The sequence below is a fragment of the Camellia sinensis genome, chromosome 5 (genome assembly GCF_055761805.1).
Source record: "Camellia sinensis isolate YWXY chromosome 5, ASM5576180v1, whole genome shotgun sequence".
In the NCBI taxonomy this organism is placed as follows: Eukaryota; Viridiplantae; Streptophyta; class Magnoliopsida; order Ericales; family Theaceae; genus Camellia; species Camellia sinensis.
The window spans coordinates 10,823,282-10,848,047 of record NC_138965.1 but is presented as its reverse complement, the minus strand read 5'-3'; the positions used below and the strand labels follow the sequence as shown (position 1 = coordinate 10,848,047).

Here is a 24,766-nt window from a genome sequence, read left to right as displayed (position 1 = left end):
GATAAGCGGATAAGGGACAAAAGTCCTACAATGAGAGATGACTTCAGTTTGGGTAAAGATAAAACTCTTAAGGAGTTTATCTCAATCCTATTGTAAAACATATGCCACTTCTTGTGTAGTGAAATGCAACTCAAGAGATGTGAGGTGTAACTCAAGCAATTTCATTAGTACATTGACAAAATTGTACAAAACTTACAAGAAGGTGCAAAATTTTGTCCATTTTTTATTTTGATTTTGACTTATATCTTGAAAAAAGGGAAAATTTAACTTTGAATTTTTTTATTTTTTATTTTTGTTGATTCAAAACTTTGAATTCTATAAAGCTTAATGGGCATCGAAAAGTGGGTTTTCACAATTTTTTTATTTATTTGTATAAGAGAAATGCGTGAGAGTTCGAAATTGAACGGCTCGAATGCCCCGAATGCCAAAACGACGTCGTTTTGGCAAAATTTTTTTTTTTCGTTTTATATCTGAAATAAAAGGGGAGGGCAAGAGAAAGAGAGAGGAAGAAAGACAAAGGAAGAGAGAAGAGAGACGGAAACTGAGAGAGAGAGAGAGAGGCGACGGTGATGGCGGGGTGATGGTGATGAAGGATGCGACGGCGATGGCGGGCGACGGTGATGGAGGATTTGCGATGGTGAGCAACGGTGATGGCGCCACTTTCAGACTCTGTGTTTTTCTTTTTTTTTTTTTTTTTTTTTTTTTGGGCTCTGAAGATGAAGATGATGTGTTGATGATGATGATGTTGATGAAAATGTTGTTGTTGTTGATGATGATGATGTGTTGATGAAGATTTTGTTCTTGATTTTTTTTTTTTTCTAGTATATCCAGATCTGAAGGTGAAAGGGGGAAAAAAAAAATTGTTGGCTGATGATGATGTGTTGATGAAGATGATGTTGATAAAGATGTTGTCTCTGTGTTCACCAGCGACCAGCTTATTCTTCTTCTTCTTCAATCTTTAGATCTTCAGACAAATGAGAAAAAAAAAAAAATCAAAATGATGTCGTTTTGATTTTCGGGCCAATCGAGCCACGAGCATTTCAAACTACGTAACGAGGTTGGTTATATAATTGTTATAATGTTTACTATTAAGAATTTGGTTAATATGTTTCTATAAAAGAGATATTAAAAAAATTAAAAATATTATACATTCCATATCCAAGTAAGTGTAAAAAAGAATGTATAATGCTTTAAGCATTTTATTAACAAGATTTAAAAAAAAAAAAAAGTCTTGCTAACAATGCCTTCAAGGCACAAGTGAATAACAAAAAAATTGAAGAGTATAAGATACTTTTCATTAAATTTAATGTACTTTTACTGAAATCAATACACTTTTTAATTTTTTTTACATATTTTTAAGATATTTTTTACACACTTCCCAACATTAAACAATACATATAGGAGACACTTGTTAACATTTATCATAAAAAATTAAATCTTATTAATGTGTGTTGTATGGGCACATGTTAAAAAACAAAAAGAGTTTGCACATTATTGTTATACAAAGGGGTGTTTTAGGAAGATGGTTAAAAATTAGTTTTTTGACTTTTTTTTAGCTTTTTTCACTATTTTATTTGAGAGGTGATATAATTCAAAATGGATTAAAAGTTGACTTTTAGCTTTTTTTAGTGTGTTGCCAAAACACCCCAAAATGTATAAGTATTTCAAATTTCTTAAGATGCATTCTAACAACACAAATTAACAAAATCTTTAAAAAATAAGATCATGATATTTTTATTTTATTGGAAGAACTACAAATTAGTGAAAAATGAATCACATTTTTACAAAAAGGCGAGAATCATGTCGAGTAGTTTCTTCTATGTAAAATATATAAATAAGTAACGAGAAAGAAAAATTTACATCTCAACCTTCTCATAAAGGTATAATCTAGTCTAAAAAAGAAAAAGAAAAAAAATCATAATTTTATATCAATGACCTCTGTTAATCTTCTTCTTCTTCTTTTTTTTTTTTTTTTTTTTTGTGGTGAGATCACACCATAAACAAACAAATCTTAGCCTTATATTTGAATTTCTGTGCAAATTTTTTATTTTATTTTTTGAATTTGTAGACCCATTGTCTCATAAACATTTTGGTCAAACTAAGCTTGTAGCTTAAAATTACCATTCAGTGATAATGTTTAAAAATTATTACACGTTAATAAAAATATTATAATTATAATTATTAATATTTATCATTTTTTTAATTATTATTTTTGTCAGACACTAATATATTATTTGTCCTATTTTATTGGAAAATAACAATGCAGGTAAAATATCCAAAAAAAAAATTGTAAAACATAGAGGATGCAACTTCTTATAGTGAAATGCAACTCAAAAGGTGTGAGAGTGTCAAGGTATGCATCCTCTCAACCCTCTAAATAGACCTTTTAGATTTGAAGCAACTTGGCTATGTCATCCCAACTTTATTGATGTTGTTCAAAAATCTTGGTGGAATATGGATCAAACCTTATTAATGTGATTAATGACTTCACTCATAATGTGAAAACTTGGAATAAAGAAACCTTTGGGAACATTTTTAAAAGAAAGAGAAATTTACTTACCTGCATTGAAGGACTTCAAAAATCCCAAGCCCAATTTTACTCTCATGACCTTTTCTTACTTGAGAAAGATCTCATAACTCAATATAATGCAACCCTCTTTCAAGAAGAACTGCTTTGGTTTCAAAAATCTAGAGTGAAGTGGCTTGCTTTGGAGAATAGAAACACTAGATTTTTTCATATATCCACCCTTAACAAATGCAGGAAATTAAAAATCAACGTTCTCAAAGATGAGGGACGTAATTGGATAACTAACACTGATAACCTTTAAACTCATACCATTGACCATTTCACCGACATGTTCAAGCATGAGGAAACTCTCAGACTGGAAAATTGAATTAACATTGCTAAGGTTACCTTTACTAGAGAAGACAACGATAGATTTAGCACCCCTATTAGCAACCTTGAGATTTGAAATGCCATTAAAAACATAAAAGCCTACAAAACCCCAGGTAAAGATGGTCTCCAAGTTGTCTTTTATCACAAGCTCTGGAACACTGTTGGCCCTTCTGTTGGAAATTTCATTAAACATTGCTTCCATACTAAAAACATCCCTTAGGAGATCAATGAAACTCTGATTGTCCTTATCCCCAAGCTCAAGAACCTTGAATCCATCAAACAATTTCGACCTATAAGCCTGTGCAATGTCCTCTACAAAACCATCACTAAAATCATTGTCAATCGCATCAGACCTTCTTCCCTGACCTCATTAGTTCTAATCAGAACAGTTTCATTACTAGTCAAACTACCACTGATAACATCATCATAACCCAAGAGATTATTCACACTCTTAGAAATAAAAAAGGCACCAATGGTGGTATAGATCTTGAAAAAGCTTATGATCGCATTCCTTGGAATTTTATTCTTCACACGCTCAGGGAGTTTAAACTTGAGCCTAATTGGATTACTATTATTATGAATTGTATTTCTAACGTCAGTTCTTCTATTATTTAGAATGAATAGACCCTCCCTAACATCCTTGTGGGGAGGGGACTTAGACAAAGAGATCCTCTATCTCCATATCTCTTTGCTCTTTGTATGGAAAACTTATCTAACATGATCAATCTCAGAACTACTAGTGGTGACTGGACAAACCTCAAAGCATCCAAAAATAGCACACCTATCTCCCATCTTTTCTTTGTAGATCACTTAATTCTAGGCTAACAGAAATAATTGTGATTGTATCATGGAAGTTCTCTCTGAATTTTGTGAAATATCTGGACAAAAAATCAACTTCCAGAAGTCAAAAATGTATGTCTCCCCCCAAAATCTCCAGAAGAGAAGCTCTTCCGCTAAACTACAAATGTGGCATGCCCTTAACCAATGACTTGGGCAAATACCTTGGAAACCCCCCCTCCTACATGGCAGAATTACCAATCTCCACACCAAAGATATCATAGAAAGGATGTCAAGTGAGTTGTCTGAATGGAAAACCAAGAACTTATCCCTTGCAAGAAGAACCACCCTTATTAAATTTGTCACATTTGCCATTCCTAACCACTTGATGTAGACTATGGAACTTCCTAGGAATATCTATGACAAAATTGATAGGCTTAACAGGAATTTCATCTGGGGAAGCACTGAAAAATGCTAAGAAAGTTCATTTAGTCAACCGGAAAAATGTCTACAAAAGTAAGAAACAAGGGGGCCTAGGCATTAGAAAGGCAAGAGAACACAATTCTACCCTAATTACTAAGCTGGGATGGAAAGTTGTAAGCAATTCTGTAGATCTTTGGTGCTTAATCCTTAAATCAAAATACCTCACAAAGCACACCATGTCCAGTTGGCCTAACAAAAGAAAAGCATCTCACACATGGAAAAACATCATAAGGAACAGAGATGTAACGCCTCTAAAATAATATAATAAATCCAACTCACAAGTGGAGGAATAATAGAAACAAGGTACATTCATTCATTATAGTTCGTTTACAAAAATTAACACATGCATTATATATTCACAAATATTCATCATGAATTTATAGCATGTGTTGAAATGTTAAGAGAATTAAAACTAAACATATACTCATATGCCTTATAAGCATACATCTTTCCAAGTCATTTCTTGGTTACACAAAAGTGAGCCTAGCTCAGTACATTTAAAGCCCTTGGCATTCCAAACACATCCAAGACATTCCAAAACTCAAACTCAAAGGGTGAAAGGAGGAAAAAAACATAATAACAATATTAAACCATGAGACCCGAGTCCGGAATACAACAAAGGTCGGGTCAAACCGGAATCGTTATGTGCTAGAAAAGAATATCAAATGGAGTGTAGGTAATGGAGAAAACATTTCACTCTGGACTGATTGGTGATGTGGTTCGCATCTCCTTTGCCATAACCGTCATGGACCTCACATCAATGATACAACACGGGTCAGCTCCATCCTTGATAATGAAGGAGGTTGGGACCTTACACCAATGCAAGACCTGATCTCCCAACAGGACAAGGACACTATTCTGAATACATACAGACCCAGGTTTGTAACCTTCATGGATACTCCTATATGGCAGGGTTCTTCTGATGGTAATTAATCAACTTCAGCAACTTACAAGGTTATTTCTGAACAAGAAGACAATGGGCAGGATTGGCAATGTATTTGGAAAATTAAAGTTCCTCAAAGACTAAAAAGTTTCCACTGGTTGGTAATGCATGGCATATTATTAACAAACCAAATTCGGCTCATCAGGAACCTATCTGATACAGATACCTGCCTCAGATGTAAGACAGCAAGGGAAGATCAAGGTTCTAAATCGCGGTATCGGGTAACGTAACGGTATCGATCGCGGAGTATCGGTATCGGTAGTAACGATCGGTACATATCGGGAATCGGGTGTCGCGGTGGTGAAATTTTAAAAATCATTTTAAAGGTTTTTCAACTTTTTCTTTCCCGTACCGGTCCGAACCGGTGAGTATCGGCCCGTCGCGGCTTGTGTAACGGCTTGTGTAACACTTACAGGCCGATACGTACCGGGACTCGGCCGATACTCCTGCGATTTTTAATCTCAGTGGTATATCGGCCTGTATCCGTCGCGGCACACCATTTTTCCGATACGTATCGGCCGATACGTAGCGTATCGGCCGATATTTAGAACTATGGAAGACATAGACCACCTACTTAGAGGATGCTCTAAAGTAAAAGCCATTTGGATAAAGCTTAAAGACACTAACTGGTGGCACTATGGGAACAACAAAACTTTAGCAGAATAGATCAAAACCAACATGAAAATCAATGACCAACTGGCAGAAGCTAAATGGCCTACCATATTCTTGACAGCATTATGGACTATTTGGAAAAAGAGGAATGAAAAAGTGTTTGATAACCTTAATTCCCCCTCTCACATCACCATTTGTTCAATCCTGAAGCGGGCCTAAGAAACTTAACCTGCCTTCAATAACATACTCAGCCCAAACTATTTGGAACCTAGACTAACTACTTGACTTCTTCCTCTTGCAGGTAAACTCAAGCTAAATACTAATGGATATTCCAAGGGTGATCCTGGACAATTAGGATATAGAGGTCTGCTTAGAAACGAAGCTGGAAGCTGTATATGGGTGTATTATGGATACCTAGGTAACTACACCAACCTAGAAACTGAGCTATGGAGACTATATAGAGGCCTAACCATTATCATGCAAAAGGGGCTTAATGACATACAGATAGAAACTGACTCCCAAACTGCAATGAAACTAATCAGTGATGGAGCGGAAGGAACTCATCCTTACAAAGCACTGATTAAATATGGAAATTTTATACTGAAAAAATGTAGATGCACCGTTCAGTATGTGCTAAGATAAGCCAATCAATGTGCTGATACACTAGCCAACATTGGTGTAAAAAACAAGCACCTAATCTTTCTCGAGGAACCTCTAAGCAATGTAACTTCCTTTCTTGTAGCAGATTTGGTATCTGCGAATTCGGTGAGGGATTAGTCATTTGCCCTCTCTGTTTGTGTTGTAACACTGCACTTGTTGTTTAATTTCTCTTTTGAATATTAAAAAAAAAAAAGGTGTGAGAGTGTAATTCTCTATGTAACTATGCCTGTGTAATATTTTTTTATTTACCTTACGGAGATGGAGGGTGTGTTTGGTTTATGTTTTGAGATAAATTAAAAAAAAAAAAATTTGAGGAGAGTTTAGAAATTTTTTTAGTTTGTTTGGTTGTATATTTTAAAAATAGTTTTGGAGTTTAGGAGTTTAGAATAATTTGATATTTTGTTGTAGTTGAGTAGATATATGTAAGAGAGAAAAAGTGATTGAGAATAAAAGAGAAGAGAGAAAAAATGATTGATTAATGTGTAATAGAAAGATAAGTAATTTTAGAATTTTTTTAAGAAAATTATTAATCAAACATATTTTTAGAAATTTTCTTCAAAAAACATATTTCAAAACACAAACCAAACACACAATTTCCCCTTTTTTCAGTTTGCTTTAAAGGATCAAACTTACCAAATTCAAGTTAGGGTAAATTACATGTTGCCATTTTTATATTTGGTCATTTTTTTATTTTGATTTTTAAAATTTATTTTTTCTCACTTTACTAAATTCAAGTTAGGATAAATTACACGTTACCCCTTTTATGTTTGATCACTTTTTCTCTTTGATCTTTAAAATTTTTTTTCTCACTTTAGCTCTTCAAGTTTCAATTTTTTTTTTCCAGTTATTCCTAAGGTTAATTTCTGCTTAAAATTAGATAAAAAATGTCATGATAATTGTCATATAATATAAAAATAAATTATTATATTGTGATTTGAGTTTATGTCAGATATGTGAGTTATATATAGTAAAATATTTTTATATCATATTATTGTTAATATGTTATTTTTTGTCTAATTTTTAATAGAAATTAATCTTAAGAATAAACTAAAAAACACTTAAAATATAAAAGGTTAAACTGAAAAAAAAAAAAATTTAAAGAAAAAAAAAATTAACCAAAGATAAAGAGGGCAAATGAAAGTCACATTCTTCATGGCGCAAAACAAAATTGTAAATGCATTTCTTCTCTCTTTCCAATAAAGCTGATTGAACTATTGGTTGTTTGATAATTAGTTACGTAGTTTGTACAATATATAACTACAATACCGTACACATTGGTATTAGCATTGGGTTTGTTCGGATAGTCAGGTCTGGTTTGGTAACAAGTTGATTTAGTCGAAAAATCAAAAAGTTATTAAAATAGTCAAAAAGTCAATAATTCATATTAAAAAGTTAAAAATTCTATTTTCTCTCTACTTTTTACATATCTTTTCGTAAAAATTCAAAAATTCATCCCAAACATACTAATTTTTTTTAGCACATATTTTAACCAAATAGTCAAAAAGTTACTAAATTAGCCTGTTTCCAAACGAGGCCTCAAATTAAATTACCAACTAGTACAAAAACACATTGCTAGTTTAGGATGTGAGTTGATTTTTTAATTATTTTAGTTTGAGGCTAAGAGGTCTCTTTTGGTATAGATTTTTTGAATTTTTTAATTTTTGTGAGAGAAAAAAAAAATAATTATGATTTAAATATAATATTTTATCTTATATGACTAAGATAATCTATTTTATCTTATATGGTTATTTTAGCGAAACAAGTATCCAAACGGAGGCTAAGAGCTCATTTTGTTTGAACATCAAGTACATAAAACAATAAATATAAAAAAAATATTACAATTTTGAAAATGATTATATTGCTAAATGCATATTAGGAATAATGGAATGAATTTTAAATAGAAAAAAAGCTTCATACCCCACTGGGGTCGACCCCCAGTGAGGTGTCGGCCTCGGATTGGTCTAAAAAAAAAAATGTTTTTTTTTTTTTTTTTTTTTAAGTTTTCAGCCAGTGGGGGCGCGCCACGTCACTGGGGGCGCGACCCCCACTGGGTGTATGGATCACGGCTGTTTTAAATAAGTGAAAGACGATTGGAAAATTGTACTGAGAGTTATATTAAAGATCTCAAATAATTTATTAATTTTTTTACTAAATTTTTTACATGGGCATGAGACCTACACATGTAGATTTGTGTAAGTCTCACACTCATATGAGAGGATTGATAAAAAATTTAATAAATTATTTGGGGTTTATAATATTTTCCTTGTAGTGAAAGATAAATCTATCTCAAAAACTATTTCCTTCTATATTAAGTATTTATAATCATAATTTTCAATTGAGTTTTAAAAAAAAAGTATTTATAATAGTAGAATTAATTGTTTTTAATTTTAAAAAAATCATATCTTATAATTGATGAGACAAATGACGAAAACACAATTCATAAAATAAAAACTTGGGATGGAAGATGACAACTAACATTGTGAAATGCACATGTAATTAATTTAATTTTTAAAATGAAATTAAATAATTAATGGGTTTAAACAATCTCCAACGGTTTAGTAAACTTGGCATTAGATTTGAAATTTGGTGAAAAATATACTTTTTGGAGCTCTAACGGTTTCACCAAACTGGTATCAAAATGAGAATTGAACAAAAAAATCATCAAATTGAGAACAGAATACATGTTTTACCAAATTACTGTGCGTGACCGTTAGAGGAGACCAACCAGTCAACCAGCTGGTAGACCAACCGGTCAACCAGTTTCCTTTTAAATAGGTAGGTTCAAACCGGTCAAAAAGGTTCAAACAAGTAAAAAAAAATAAAATTATTTGCTTTATCGGTCGACCGGCCGGTCAACCAACCGATCGACCACTTCCCTTTTGATACACAGTTAGAATAAATGGTATCAGATTGAGAAAATTGACTTTTTTTATTCAAATTTAGGGTTGGTTTGGCATGAACTATATAATCTATCTTTTTATCTTTTTTTCATCACATCAACTTTCTACTTTTCTGTACATCTTTTTATAAAAAGACAAAATATATATATTTTTAAGACATTTCAAACTAACCCTTAATAAAAAATTTAACTCAACATTGAAGATGTTCTTATAGACCACGCATTCTCTTCCATGTCCCTTGCATTTGTCCATTCAATTTGATTTGGGACTTCTTATTAAAATAGTACCATAACCGATAAGGACAAACTGCCTTTGAATGGACTATACAATGGACAGACTAAAAGACACCTTTATCAATAATTCCACTACTTGATAAAGGGCAAAGTGTTTCCACAGATAAGTAATAGCAAAATACTTGTAATTAAAAATTAAAAATTAAAAATTAAAAATTAAAAACTACTACTAAGAATGTTAGGAGTGCATTCTTACTATTATTAATATTTTTTTTTTCTTGGGGTGAAGCGTTGGTCCAATTCTCACTAACAGTAGTCAATTTCACCGAAGAACATGTGTCAAATATTTTAAAGTTAAATTCATTGGGATAACTAAATTGTTAGTTTAAACAATAAATTTACTGACAAAGAATTAATTATTAAATTAACTATAAATATTAGAAATCTAAGAAATAACGGGTATGTTTGGTTTGAGTTTTAGAGATGAGTTTTAAAAAAAAAAAATTTAAAAATTGTTTGGTTTGAGATTTTTCTGAAAAAATTTCAAAAATTATTGTCTCTCTCTTACACATCAATCAATCACTTTTTCTTTCTCCTCTCTCATTCTCAATCACTTTTTCTCTCACACACATCTACTCAATTATAACAAAATATCAAATCATCTCAAACTCTCAGACTCCAAAACTACTTTCAAAATATACAACTAAACAAATCAAAAAAATTTCTAAAACAATTCTTTCAAATTTTTTTCAAAAATAACTCTCCCAAAAATAAACCAAACAAATCTCTTCGACAGATGATATAAGCATTTGCTTTGAGCCAAAGCATATAATTTAAATAACTTTTGATATTCTTGATTCTTTTTTTATGAATTATTTTTAGACAAATCATTTCAAGAGATGCTCCTATTTTTTTTTTATTATTGTTTTTATTACACATAAATGACCTTTTAATAATCTACCTTACTTCCCTCTTCATTCACAACATGATATTAGTGTTTGATCACCAAATAAGAAATGTAATATTTATCTAAGAAAAATGATATATAAGCCTGTTTTTTATATCCGCTTATAAGTAAGATGATTAATTAATAATTAAATAATATATTAGAGAGTTAATAGACTCTCACATAATTAGATTTAAAAATTGAGTATAATATTTGGGGTTTATTTAATTCACCATAACTAATGAGATTAATAATTGTTTTGCTCCTTAATTGTTTTATATTATGTGATCAACTCTAATAGATGCTCCTAATGAGAGAGAGAGAGAAAGTAAAATAAAAGTAACCGTTGTAGGGGGTGGGTTTTGGTTGGTTGGATGCCAGGCTGACGATTCAGGCTCAGGCCTAACTAACATCAAAAGTATCCCCCACCCCAAAAAAACACACACACATGATTAGCCATCACATGGTCTCTGTGTATCTCTCGTGTCCCACTCACCATTCTCTCTCTAAAACAAACCACCCCTCCCTCAAAATAACTTATTAAAAAATAAAATAAAATAAAATATGATATTTAATTCATAATTTTTTTTTTATAATTATCAAATCATTTTTAAAAAAAGTTAACGAATTTTTCAAACATAACCATTTTTGTTAGGTTAAAATAATTAAATAATTAATTAAAATAGTCAATTTTCTAAACAAGACCTCTCTATGTGCAGTCCAAAGAGTAAGTTTATGTACAAATAAAATTAATCATAAAGTGAGATACAATCGTTTTAGAGCGGGTGAGATTCACAATAATCGCTGCTTATAAGAGTTGTGTCCCATTTTATATTTATTTTTTATATTTATGATATTGCTAAATTCCAAAATCTATGTTGAAACGTGATGTTGGACCCCTAGAACATTTTATAGGTTTGGTTTGAATGATTTGAATTATTTATTTTAGGAAAATGTTTGGGATTTTTTTGGAGATGTTCCCATATTCCCAAATAATTCTAACCCTCTATGTATATGTGGTGCCTATTCATATATGTATGAGGTTCACATTATTAGTGATTCAGATTTGTAGTGGTCTTATGAGGGTCTTATAGGGGTGGAGGTCTCAATCATTATTTTTTATTTCGACAAGTTATTTTGTATATTTTATTTATATAAAAAAATTCTATATATATAATTATCATAATTTATTTAATTTATTAAGTTTGTTAAAAAAAAGTTGATAATTATATTTCTTATAAAAAAGATTTTTTTTTTTTTTTTGCAACAAACATAATGAATTAAATATTGACTATCAGATTAATCTAATTTTTTGTGTGAAAGAAGTATATGAAGAATTTGATAAAATAAACCGTTCAAATTATCGAAATAAAACATATAATAAGCCTCACAAGCTCAAACAATACTCTCTAATCTATATATAGATTACATTATATTATAAGGGTTTGGATTTCTATCAAGTTGGTCATTTGGACTTTATAAACTCATTTTGGGATCGATTTTGATGATATAAACTATTCATTTTTTAGGATTCGTTGAGTAGAATATTGATGCAAAAAAATTAAGATGACTGGATATTGATGGCTATATATTTGAATAATATTTGTATTACAAAAAATGAATGACTATTCTTAAAATTATGCGATGTTTTAAGAAGATGATAAAAAGTTGACTTTTTGATTTTTTTTTGACTATTTTGATTTTTTGTATAAAAAAATAGAAAGATGATGTGATCCAAAAAAGTCAAAAAATCAAAAAGTTGGCTTTTTACTAGTTTGCCAAAATGCCCTATATTTATCGTCATTTTTTAAAATATAAATATAATTTAACTATATATCTACTAAAATCTAATTATATTAATTTTTTACATATATATTGTATTCAACTAGTTTTAAAAAATGAACGATTCAGATCACCAAAATTAATTCCAAAATGAGTCTACTAAGTCCAAAATTTCTTCTCAACTTGAGATGGAAAAATTATTCAGTGTGTTTGGTTTCTATTTTTTGAATTCAATTTTCTGCAAATTGAGTTTTTTATTTTTCGTATTTTTTTGTTTTTAGTGAAATTTTCAAAATTTTAAGCAATTTTTTTTTTTTTTAGATACACATTATTTAGATGTATCTAAATAGTAAAATATTTGTGAAAAAATATTTTAAAGAATTAATAAATACACCAAAATACGAAAAAAAAGTACAAAATTTTCATATATATTTTTTTGTATTTTTGATATTTAATGAGTTTTTTTAAAGATTTTTTTCATAAATATTATATTTTTTAAGTGTGTTTATGTTATATGTGTTTAAAATTTTTTAAAAAACTTGCTTAAAATATTTTTAAAATATCCGTGAAAACAAATATATATATATATATATATATTAGAGAATTCTAAAAACTAAAACCAAACAAAGTGATTGGTTGGTCTAGAATTGCTACGTAATCATGTCTCTTAATAAATACAATTCATCATACCCTTTCAAGTTTTCTAATCCAAAAATGCTAGAGGTCTCAAAAATTCTATCAAAAGTTTTACCAAATGTCTCACATGGGTGTGGGACCCACATGAGACCCACATTGTGTAGGTCCCACACCCATATGAGACATTTGGTAAAACTTTTAGTAGAATATTTGGTGTCTCTAGCATTACTCTAAAAATGTTATAACCAGTGTTGGTATACTAATTTGTACATTAATTGGTGCATGTAGCACTACTGATAAGTTATTGTTAAGATGAAAATTTGAAAAAAGAAATATTATGAATTCCCAATAATGTTTTAAATTTTTTACCAAACTTGTCACAAGTATAGGACCCACACAAGCCCACATATGTGTGGATCCCACGCCTATATAAAAAGTTTGATAAATTATTTGAGATTCCTAATAGAGTCCAGATCCCCTCCTTGAGCCCCCTCCTTCATTCCCTCCTTGCAGGGGCCTTCGGGTCCACTTTGAGGCCCAGTTTTGATAATCTGAACCGTTCATATTTTTAGATTTATTCAGTATAGTATACCTGTAAAAAATCAAGTTGATCGGATATCAGAAAGTATGCGTTCAGAAAATTGGGACTACAAACTATTTTTTAATAAACAGTTTTCCGAACACATACTTTATGATATTCGATCAACTTGATTTTTTACAGGTATGATATACTGAATAAATCTAAAAATATGAACGGTTCGGATTATCAAAACTGGGCCTCAAAGTAGACCCGAAGGCCCATGCAAGGAGAGAATGAAGGAGGGGGCTCAAGGGGAGGATCCCAATTCTTCCTAATATGCCTGTTTGAAGAAAAAAAAATAAAACCCATATAATAGTAATTCCCAAAAAAGCCCTTAACTTTATCCATAAATGCTCCATTTTCCAACCCCTCCTCTCCGCTTCTTAAAACCAGACCCCCACTCCTCATTCCATTCCCAGCTTAGCCAGTCACATACGATAGGCGCATAGAGAGAGAGAGAAGATGTCGAAAGAAGTGAGCGAAGAAGGACAAACACAGCATGGAAAGGACTACGTGGATCCACCACCAGCACCGCTGATGGACATGGCGGAGCTGAAGCTGTGGTCATTCTACAGAGCAGTGATCGCAGAGTTCATAGCCACACTCCTCTTCCTCTACGTCACTGTCGCCACAGTCATCGGTCACAAGAAGCAAACCGGACCATGCGACGGCGTCGGAATCCTCGGCATCGCATGGTCCTTCGGCGGCATGATCTTCGTCCTCGTCTACTGCACCGCTGGCATCTCCGGTAATCCGTTATACCCTCCATAATCTACTCCTCCGATCCAACCATTTAATCGTAGGAGTATGACTTTTTTTAAATTATTTCAATTGAAGAAAAATGGGTGTGCAAGTATGTTGATGATGCATATAGTAGTCAAATTAGTTCTAAAAGTTTTATTTAAAAAAAGCGACATATTACTGGATGATTGAGTAAATTTGTGAGTAATCTGTTTGTTAGTTTCGAGTTTTTAAAAACAGTTTTTTAAGAGCTTGTTAGAATGATCTAAATAAAAGTCTCCGTTTAACTTTTATAGAAAAATTTAAATGTGATGTGATATAAAAAATATATAAAAAATAAAAAGTGTACTATGTCAAATAATTGGGGGATGCACCAATAAATTCCAAATTAATAATTTATACACTGTTTAGTCCTAAAAGTTTTCTTATAGACTGAAAGGTCTCATTACAATGTTTCAAACATCAGATTAATGTTTCAAACATTATATTTCAAACATCAGATTAATGTTTCGAACATTAGATTTCGAACATCAGATTAATGTTTCAAACATTAGATTGATGTGCAAATGAGACTAAATGGAGCATAAGAAAACTTTTAGGACTAAATGGTTTAACTTTTCAGAAACTAGGACTTATGAGTAAATTTTCCCAAATAATTTCTAGGTTTTTAATTTATATTTTTAGTATTTTTTTATTTTGATATATTCAAAAAATATAAAACTTATACAATTTTTTTTTTTAAAAAAAAACTCATTGAATACAATATTTTCGTTTTTTTATTTGATGAATTTTTTGAAGTTTTTTTTTTTCTTTGCAAATATTATATTTTTAAGTGGATCTATATTAGATTAGGTATGTTTAAAAAATAAAAATTTTGTATAAAATGTTAAATTTTTTTAACTTAAAAAAAAAAGACGGAAAAAAAGCTTGATTTTTGGAAGAAACAGAGATAACGAAACAAGGTGATTAGATTTATTTAGTGTAATTTAGTGAAAGTTAAAAATTGGTCAAAGTTGTAAATAATAATTTTTTTTTTTCAATTTATTTAAATTAGGAAAATTCTATATATAAGTTTCATTTTCAGGCTTAGTGATGTATATTGGTTGATGATTAGAGAATATATATGGTTGAGTTTGAAAAGTAAATTTAATTTTTGGATAGCATTTTAAGTTGTTTTTGTTTAATAACAAAATTATAAGCACTTTAGATAAATTGTGTACCAAACATTACAATTACCTAAGCATGCTGTGAATAATGGCATATTTCTAAAAACTGTGATTTCAAGTGGAATCTAACTGTGGTTTCAAAATTTTCATGATTAGATAGTAACTACTAAATTTTATGAAATAGTAACTAGTGGTTTGGTAATCAATTTTCTCTCAAACTGAAGTAAAAAAATCGCAATCTGCTCACTTGTTTTGGGCTTATTGTTTTGGTAAATCAATGGAACAGGGGGTCACATAAACCCGGCAGTGACGTTCGGGCTGTTCTTGGCGAGAAAGGTGTCGCTGATAAGAGCGGTGTCGTACATGATTGCGCAATGCTTGGGAGCAATTTGTGGAGTTGGGTTAGTAAAGGCATTCATGAAACACAACTACAATTCACTGGGTGGTGGTGCTAACTTAATTGCTCCTGGCTACAACAAGGGCACTGCTCTTGGTGCTGAGATCATCGGCACTTTCGTGCTCGTTTACACTGTTTTCTCAGCCACTGATCCCAAGAGGAGTGCTCGCGACTCTCATGTCCCTGTAAGTACACCACCTTTTCTGTGTTTTGATGCTTATATATAGATAGTGAGGTTTTGGGGGTTCTAAATCTGAAGATGAATGGGTTTGTGTTGGTTTTTTTTGTGTGTGTGTGTGTGTGTGTGTGTAGGTTTTGGCACCTCTGCCAATTGGGTTTGCAGTGTTTATGGTTCACTTGGCTACTATTCCTATTACTGGGACTGGGATCAACCCTGCTAGGAGCTTTGGTGCTGCTGTTATCTACAACAATAAAAAAGTCTGGGGTCAGCATGTAAGTTCATTTTCTGAATCCTCACTCTCTCTTTTTTTTTTTTTTTCTTTTTTTTTTGAATTATTATGCAACAAAATAAATGAAATGAATGTCTTGTTTAGATAGTTAGGAATGCAAAACATGTGAAAATAGGAATGTGTTTTTCTTTTTTATTTTTATTTTGATATGGGTAATTTTAATATTATTAGAGATATACGTAGTCAATCAATTAGTTTCGCACCAAATCTCACTTGGTGAGAAATGGCATAAGAATCCTTTTTCTCCTCATTTTTCAACATCATCTCTTATCAAATTTTCATCAAAATCACTCAATTCAAACAAACTACAATTGACCAATGAATATTAGAGTTGGGGAAATTTTCTGTCAACCTAACACCTCGTTTGGATTGAGTGATTTGGAGAGAAAATGAGTGACTTGGAAAGAAAAGAAAAGAAATCTCTCTCTCTTAAATCTTAGTCACTTGTTTGTAACTTCACAAATCATTTCTTTTCTTTTCCTTTCTTTTCTCTACTAAGAATCCAAACATAGTCTAATCGAAGCAAACCGCTTAGGCTCCCCATAGTTTTCTCTGCCAGAAACGGTTTCTCTGCTTTGTCTTTTTCATCTTTATTATATCTAAATGTGACACATACACATGAAGATCTATACAGAGACAAATAAGCTGCTGTAATTTGTGTTTTGGTTGGTTGTGTCGTTGTGAGGACAGTGGATCTTCTGGGTTGGACCATTTGTGGGAGCCATGGCAGCTGCAGCATACCATCAGTACATCTTGAGAGCTGCTGCCATTAAAGCTTTGGGATCTTTCCGCAGCAACCCCACCAACTAAAAAGAGAAGAACCCAAAAGAAAGAGAACCAGAGAGAGAGAGAGAGAGAGAGAGAATAACCCCAAAGAAAAAGAAAAAAAGAGTTGCCTGATCTCTTCATCTCTCAGCTCTATCTATTTGTTTTTGTTTTTGTCTGTGTATGAGAGGATGTGATGAGAACTGTCTTTTTTCTTTTGTATCTTTTCATATAATTTTTAATCTTTTCTTATTAGCTTTGATTTGTGTATTTATTTGTTGTGACTTGAGAGTAGTGTTTAGTCTGTGTGCACTTAAAAATTCCTCTTCCCCCTTTCTAATCCACTTCCTTGCTTTCCCCTACTTCTTCAAGTAAAGACCTTTTGGTTTTTTTTGGCGGAAACTTATTGCCAAACAAAATACTATACAAAATTTTATATTAAAATAATGTGGTGATAATATTTTTAATAGAGTAAAAAAAGTAAACAAAATTGTATAGAATATAATATAATTGTATTGACAGTTATCATTTTTTAAAATAAAGTATTCAATACAATATGACATTTTAATTGCAAAAAAAGAGTTGATGCTAGAGACTATTAAAACATTCTATTAATCCACATTCACTGACTCATAGCACAGTTAGGTTTTAAGTTGGTTGATATGCTGTATTCACAACTATGAGATTTTTAATTTAATCAACAAATGATATGCAAATGTCTTCTTCTTCTTTTTTTTTTTTTTTTTTTTTGGGAGAATGAAAGAGATAGGGGGATTGAAAACTGTATTCACAACAATAAGACATGAGGCCTTGGTCAAGAATCCGAGTCATTAAGAATAAATTTAGAAAAAGATATTTGAAGAGTCTTAAACATTTTATATTTATTTATATATAATACAAATATTACCATCATGTCACTTTGCTAAATTAGTTTAAATTACGCAACTTTAATTTTTCAAATTATAAAGACTTACAATTAGAATTGTGTAAAATACTGTCAAATTGGTTAAAACTTTATCGATCCGCAAATTTTAAAATTTATAATATACTTTTGAAATCACTCCGGTCTGCTATAGTTAATACATATATTTATTTTTAATCTTTAATGTAATATCCAAGTAAAAATGAGTGTGAGAAATATTTAAGATGTGAAATTTATTACAAATTATAGTTATATATATGAAAAATATTATGCAAAATTAGTTTGTGTTATATATATGAAAAATATTATGCAAATTAATATTATATATTATGTAGATACTTGATAATCGGTTAAGAATATTCTTCAAGCTAATCCGCCCGAAACCGCAATTTGATTATCTGTCAATCCACCATTTGGTTTCTAATTTTACTCTCAAACCATCCAAATCGCACCGCACACATCCTTACTTACAATTACTATATTTATCAGAGTGCTTGTGTCTCTATCTATGTAGAAGTGGGCAAGCATCCACCTCATTCATCAAAAACAAATGGTTCGAATCAATCTGCCATAAAATAGATGATTTCAATAGTCGGAGTGGATGGACGTGGATATATTTTTCTTAATCCGCCTAAGTTTGGATAAATGGCGGATAAAAGACCATCCAATTTGATCCACTAACACTCTTAAAAATATTAAGCTATGCTTTTATGATTTGTGTGTTAAAAAAATGACATTTTATTTAATAATTATATTTGTGATTTATGAAATATGAAAATTGGACATTTATTTTTATTATAAAAAATAAACAATAAAAAAATTTGGATCCAAAATAATAAAGAATTACTAAAAAATAATTTGAAAAAAGACTCAAAACACATCTTAAACCGCCAAACTAATATGTATTAACTCGCTAACTTGCACAATCCGTTTAATTTACATCCATTAACTAAATGAATAGATAAGTATTAATTTTTCTCAATTTACTTAATTTCAAATAAATAATAAATAAGAGTCACCACCCGGCGCAAACCAATCGCCAAACGTGAAAGACAACAAAGGGGCCATACCTAAACGTTATGGAGACACGTTGGTAAACAAACGAGACACGTTGGTAAATAAACGAGAGTTTGATGTGAACCTAACATGGGTGGGGCCCATGCCACGCCCGATAATCCACCAGATCAGGTCAAAATGTCTCTCTGCCCTTCAAATTCTATTGGGCCCCTCAAAATTCTGACCTCTCTCTCGTCCAGGCCCGGAAAACCCAAAGCCGCTAAATTTTTTCTGCCACTTTGTAGCCGCTGGTTTTATAGAGGATTACAACTTATTTTAATGTAATTTTTATTTATAATTTGTTAGATAAAAATAATTTAAATTTATTTTAAAAATAATTTTTTAAATATTAAAAAATACTTTTTAACTTTTATTTTAGGGTGCGTCTGTTTCACGTTTTCGAAAAAAGCATACTAATACTGTTTTAGTGTTTCGAATTATGGACGAAATAGATGGGTGTGTGTGAACATGACAGGTCAATGTGATTTGTTCCATATGTGAAGTGTGAAGTCATGTAATGGGTCCACATCGACCCGTTTGCCCATATACATATGGAACCAACACATTCAATTAAACCCATTTCAAAAAATTAGGCGCTTCAACCTGATCCACATAACAATATATTAAGGTGGGGTTTAATCCAACAATTGGGAACATGTGAACTTCAATTTGGGAACAAGGAACATTCCAGAAGTGATGGATCCTTGGGTCATATTGGTTGTGTTTTCCCGTAATTCAAATTTCAAATTCATGTGATTGCGTCCCACAATCGAGATTGGGGGAAAATTTTAGGAATGTCTATTGGATTGGTTATGAAAAGATTGTTTCGATTTTTATGGATTTTTGGTTGTGTGAAACCCTAGTTTGAGCAAAGAAGGTAAATTTGTTGTGAACGTAAGTGGGCGGAGGCGTGGGGCATCAGCGTAGCCAATTGAAGATTAGCAAAATGACTACGAAACGTATGTTTAGTGTGTTACACCACTAAGGACTATTTTAGTGTGTTACATCAAAGTGTTACGTTTGGGGGATTTTTTTAGTATGTTAGGATGGAGGAGTCTTAGGTTTGTAAAAAAATACACTAAGGAGTTTTTTAGTGTAGTGTGTAATGTTATAGTGTTACATTTGAGGAGTTTTTCAATGTGTTACGTTGGAGGAGTGTTACGTTTGTGAAAAATATATTAAGGAGTTTTTTGGTATATTAGTATTATATTAGAGTGTTACGTTTTATGAAAGTACACTAATGTTATGCTTGGAAAAAGTATACTACGAAGTTTTTTAGTCTGATACGTTGGAGGAGTGTTACATTTGAAAAAAAAATACACAAGGAGTTTTTTAGTGTAGTGTGTTACGTTGGAAGAGTTTTTCAGTGTATTATGTTGGAGGAGTGTTACGTTTGTGAAAAGTACACTAAGGAGCTTTTTAGTTTGTTACGTTGGAGTGTTGAAGTGTTACGTTATTGGGGTGTAACATTTAGGGGGAAAAAAAAATATACTAAGGGGATCTTTTAATGTGTTACGTTATAGTGTTGGAGGAGTCTTTTAGTGTAACGTTGAAGTAGTGTTACGTTGTTTAAAAGTACACTGAGTTTTTTAGTGTGTGACACTCTTACATTAGAGTGATGGAAAACGTGATCCAAAAATTGGATCTAACTTTCCTAAGATGGCGTCCCTCAATGAGAAATGGTAGAAACGTCCACTAAATCATACCAAAATTTAAAATAGGATCTTATGGTAAGATTGTCAAAACAAAGAGGACCTAGCAGTGTATGAGAAAATTCATGGGACTATTTGGAGTAACTAATTCCCATATGAGACTTTCTGATAATTTTCCCTTTAATTTAAAATTTTATATTAAATAGTTTAATGTAATTTTTATTTATAATTTATTAGATAGAAATAACTTAAATTAATTTTAAAAACAATTATTTAAAAATTAAAAAAATACTTTTAACTTTTATTTTAGGGTGATTTTTCATAAAGTCTTATTCTTAATTGTTATATTCCATTTAATCCATCTTCTTTTTTAATATTCCATCAGGTCCTGTTTAGAATAATATGATCAAATCACCCTTCCAATTTTTTGTGCATGTTTCTATTTTGAAATTAATACTGTCTTCTTCCTAATTGTTATATTCCATTTAATCCATCTTTTTTATATTCCATTAGGTCTTGTTTAGAATAATATGATCAAATCACCCTTCCAACTTTTTGTGCATGTTTCTATTTTAAAATTAATACAAAATAAAAAAAATTACAACCGTCCCTCATTCCATGAAGAAAATCTCTCCTTATTCTAGGAAGAATCTTTACATTTCAAGAATAAAATATTTCGCTTATTTCATAAAGAAAATATTTCCTGTGGAGAAAATCTCATTTATTCCATCAAAAAAATCTCACATTCCTAAAATCATAAATCTTCTACCTTTTGAAAATCAAAAATGCTAGAGGCTTCAAAAATTCTACCAAAAGTTTTACCAAATATCTCGCATGGGTGGGTCCCACACCCATGGGAGATATTTGGTAAAACTTTTGGTAGAATTTTTGGGGTCTCTATCATTACTCTTTGAAAATCTCTCACTAAATGTTAATGTAAACTTTCACATTATAAATGCATGCTGATAAATAATATTTTCTCATAGAACCATACACTGTGAACATTCACATTGTTTATGCTAGTGTAGGACTATTTTTTAATGTAAATATTAATATTAATTGTGATTTGTTGTGAGTAATACATGATTAATGTTGTCATGTTATTTTGATATTATAGAGACACTATGGACATTCACATTATTGGTAATTGTTTGTTATTGTGTGCATATAACCATTCAGGAATGTTGATATGAACATTCACAACTCTATGTTATATTACTAAGATGCACAATATGTTCTGACCAAAATATCTTATATGACTATTTTTAAATGCAAATATTAACATTGATTAAAGATATAATAATCACAACACCAATGCAAACTTTCACACCATATAATAATCAGGTAAAAATCATGAAAACTCATACAATGATCAGTAATATGTGAATGTATTCACATTATGCAACAATCTGCAATCATCAGTTTACATTGCACATCATGTAATCATCACATGTTTCTAATGTTAAAGTTCACATTATCAAATTTAAAACATTAAAATCTAATAATCTACGATAACAATGACTTTAGTGGATGTGCACGTTCATATTCACAAAAATACCTAATTAATATGCATACATATACACGGATATATAATACCATATCAATCCATCTTAAAACAAAAAGTCAAATCTAACTTTAATAAATTATTAAATAATTCTGAACATACATTTTTACCAACACATACCTATATGTAATTACAAAACAAAAACGGTGCTAACCTTGCCCCTATGATATATGAATGGAAGAAAATAGAGTTTCGAATTGCAACAATGGAAAAACACAAAGTTTTGAACTGTAACAATGGAAGAACACAGAGTGTCGAACTGCAACAATAGAAGAATGATGATGATGATGATGATAATGATGATGATGAGCTTCTTTCTGGGTTTCTTATATTTTGCTTCTTTCTTTGATGATCATCACCCAATTCATCTGTCTGAGTTTTTGTTGTTTTGTGATTTTCTTCAATTCTCAAACGGGCAAATTAAAAAGAGAGCGAATGAGAGCAAGCATGAGAGAGAGAGAGAGAGACTATCAGTGGAAGTTTCTTTGTGCTGCAAGATTCTTTTTTAACCGTGTTTTCTTGTCAATATTATAATTTAATAATATATATTTAGTTTTTAAAGAAACCCATTCCACTAATTTCAAAACAGTCAAAACAGAAAAAAGAAATAAGAAGATTACAATTATGTGTAATACTTATTATCAAAAATAGAACAAATGGTATATTAGTCCTAAAAATATTATAAATAAAGAAACAATGATCTCATGGGATACGGGGAGTTTTTTTTAAAAAATATTCTTAAAAAAAAATTAGAGAATTGATCATTTTCAAACTATTTGAGAAACTAACCTACTTTTAAAAATTGCATTTTGACAATGCATTTTTAAATTGAAATTACATTTTTAACATGCAATTTCACCTTGAAATCGCATGTTGAAAATGCAATTTATGATGACATGGACTTCATTAAGATATATTGCATTTTCAACATTTGATTTCAAGGTGAAATGGCATGTTGAAAATATAATTTTAATTTCAAAATCACATTTTCAAAATGTGATTTCAAAATGCATGTTAGTTTCCTAAATAGTTTGAAAAGTGAGTCAATTCTCTAAATTATTATTTTTTGGAATTTTAAAAAAAAAACTTAAAATATAAGTCTAAATATATGGGACTAAGAAGTTGTTTGGAGTGTCCTAAATAAGTGTACTTTTTGTCTTTTTGGACTAAAAAGTTGAGGGAAAAAATATAGATGTTTGGATTAATTTTTTGACTTTTTATGAAAAAAATGCGTATTTAAAAATTATATTAATAAGTGTGTAAGAGAAGATAGGATAAAGAGATGGTACGGATTGACAGTGGACAGGCTGGGGGAGTAGATGAGAAAATATTGTCTAATTTGTGGTATTTGATTGGATGGTGTTGTTTGGCTTGTGAGGGCCCACCACGGGTCCCATTTTTCTAATCGGAACCGTTCAATGTATAGAACTCGTCGGATACTATGTGCTTCTAAAAAATCACATTGATTGGATATCAATAGTTATCTGATCGTGTTAGTTTTTCTTGTTAACTGCCCTAAGTAACACTATCTATTTTTATATAAAACTGATTTGATCATGTAGTTAGCGATATCCGATAGAAGTAATGTTTTATAGCCATATAGTATTGGACGAGTTCTATATATTGAACGGTTCAGATTATCAAAACGGGATCCGTGGTGAGCCCCCACGAGCCCAACTTTACCATCTAATTTAGTTAATATTCTACTACAATTTTTTTTTATGCTGTCAGCGACGGACAACATCACGTCAATCATCATTTGGGCTGCATGTTTGATTTGTATTCATATTTATATATTAATTTTTTAATTTTTTTTTGATGAATAGTAATAACTTTTTGAATAACTTTTTAACTTTTTAAATTTTTTTAAAATTATCAAACTTGACCTAAAGGTAACATAAGAAAACTTTATAAACTTATTAACTTATAAGTCCTAAATCTTTCATTATTTATGATTATTAACTTTTTAGCTTAAAAAAAACTCCAACAAAGAAGGCCTTTGGAAGGTGTGACTGTCCACTTTTTTTTTTTTTTTTTTTTTTTTTTTTCAAATGACTGTCCACTTTTTGGATTACATTTTTTTTTTGTTTCAAATGACTGTTCACTTTTTGGACTATAAGCAGTGTGTTTGGTTTGAATTTTTTGAATTAAGTTTTTTAAAAATTGAATTTTTTGGTTTTTGTATTTTTTTGTTTTTAGTGAATATTTTTAAATTTTTAAACATTTTTTTTTTACTATTTTAGATGCATCTTACTTAGATACATCTAAAAAGTAAAAAATTTGTGAAAAAATATTTTAAAAAGTTAATAAACACATAGAAATACAAAAAATATACTGAATTCTTGTATTTTTTTTGTATTTTGATATTTAGTGAATTTTTAAAAGTTTTTTTTTTTACAATTTTTTTACTTTTTAGGTGTATTTATATTAGGTATGTCTAAAAAGTAAAAAAAATGTTTAAAATATTAAAAAAATTCAATAAAAACAAAAAAAACACAAAAAGTAAAAAAGTAAATTTTTTAAAAAATATTTTTAAAAAAATAGAACCAAGCAGATAGAATACAACCCAGTGATAGGACTTGACC

The 24,766-nt window shown here is 30.4% G+C and overlaps 1 protein-coding gene and 1 long non-coding RNA gene across 3 annotated transcripts; both read left to right on the top strand.

The window, feature by feature from the left end:
• Positions 1-428: 428 nt before the first annotated feature.
• LOC145790427 (uncharacterized) lies at positions 429-6,511 on the top strand. Of its 2 annotated transcripts, XR_014329103.1 has the most exons (4): positions 429-637; positions 823-1,057; positions 2,267-2,353; positions 6,013-6,511. It is a non-coding gene; the product is annotated as an uncharacterized LOC145790427 (long non-coding RNA). The 2 variants fall into 2 exon arrangements; XR_014329102.1 differs by having other exon boundaries at positions 429-1,057.
• A 7,278-nt stretch (positions 6,512-13,789) lies between these two features.
• On the top strand, positions 13,790-17,242 carry LOC114258065 (aquaporin PIP2-7). The gene is made up of 4 exons (XM_082868209.1): positions 13,790-14,196; positions 15,642-15,937; positions 16,065-16,205; positions 16,913-17,242. Exons 1-4 carry the CDS (start codon positions 13,911-13,913, stop codon positions 17,030-17,032), a joined length of 843 nt encoding a protein of 280 aa, XP_082724335.1. The 5' UTR covers positions 13,790-13,910; the 3' UTR covers positions 17,033-17,242.
• Positions 17,243-24,766: the final 7,524 nt, after the last annotated feature.

Bases quoted from the DNA above. Each gene is read 5' to 3' on its own strand.
- LOC114258065 (XM_082868209.1), top strand. From the start codon at position 13,911: ATGTCGAAAGAAGTGAGCGAAGAAGGACAAACACAGCATGGAAAGGAC. The intron at 14,197-15,641 runs GTAATCCGTTAT...TCAATGGAACAG, and splicing joins CTGCACCGCTGGCATCTCCG to GGGGTCACATAAACCCGGCA. The intron at 16,206-16,912 runs GTAAGTTCATTT...TTGTGAGGACAG, and splicing joins AAAAAGTCTGGGGTCAGCAT to TGGATCTTCTGGGTTGGACC.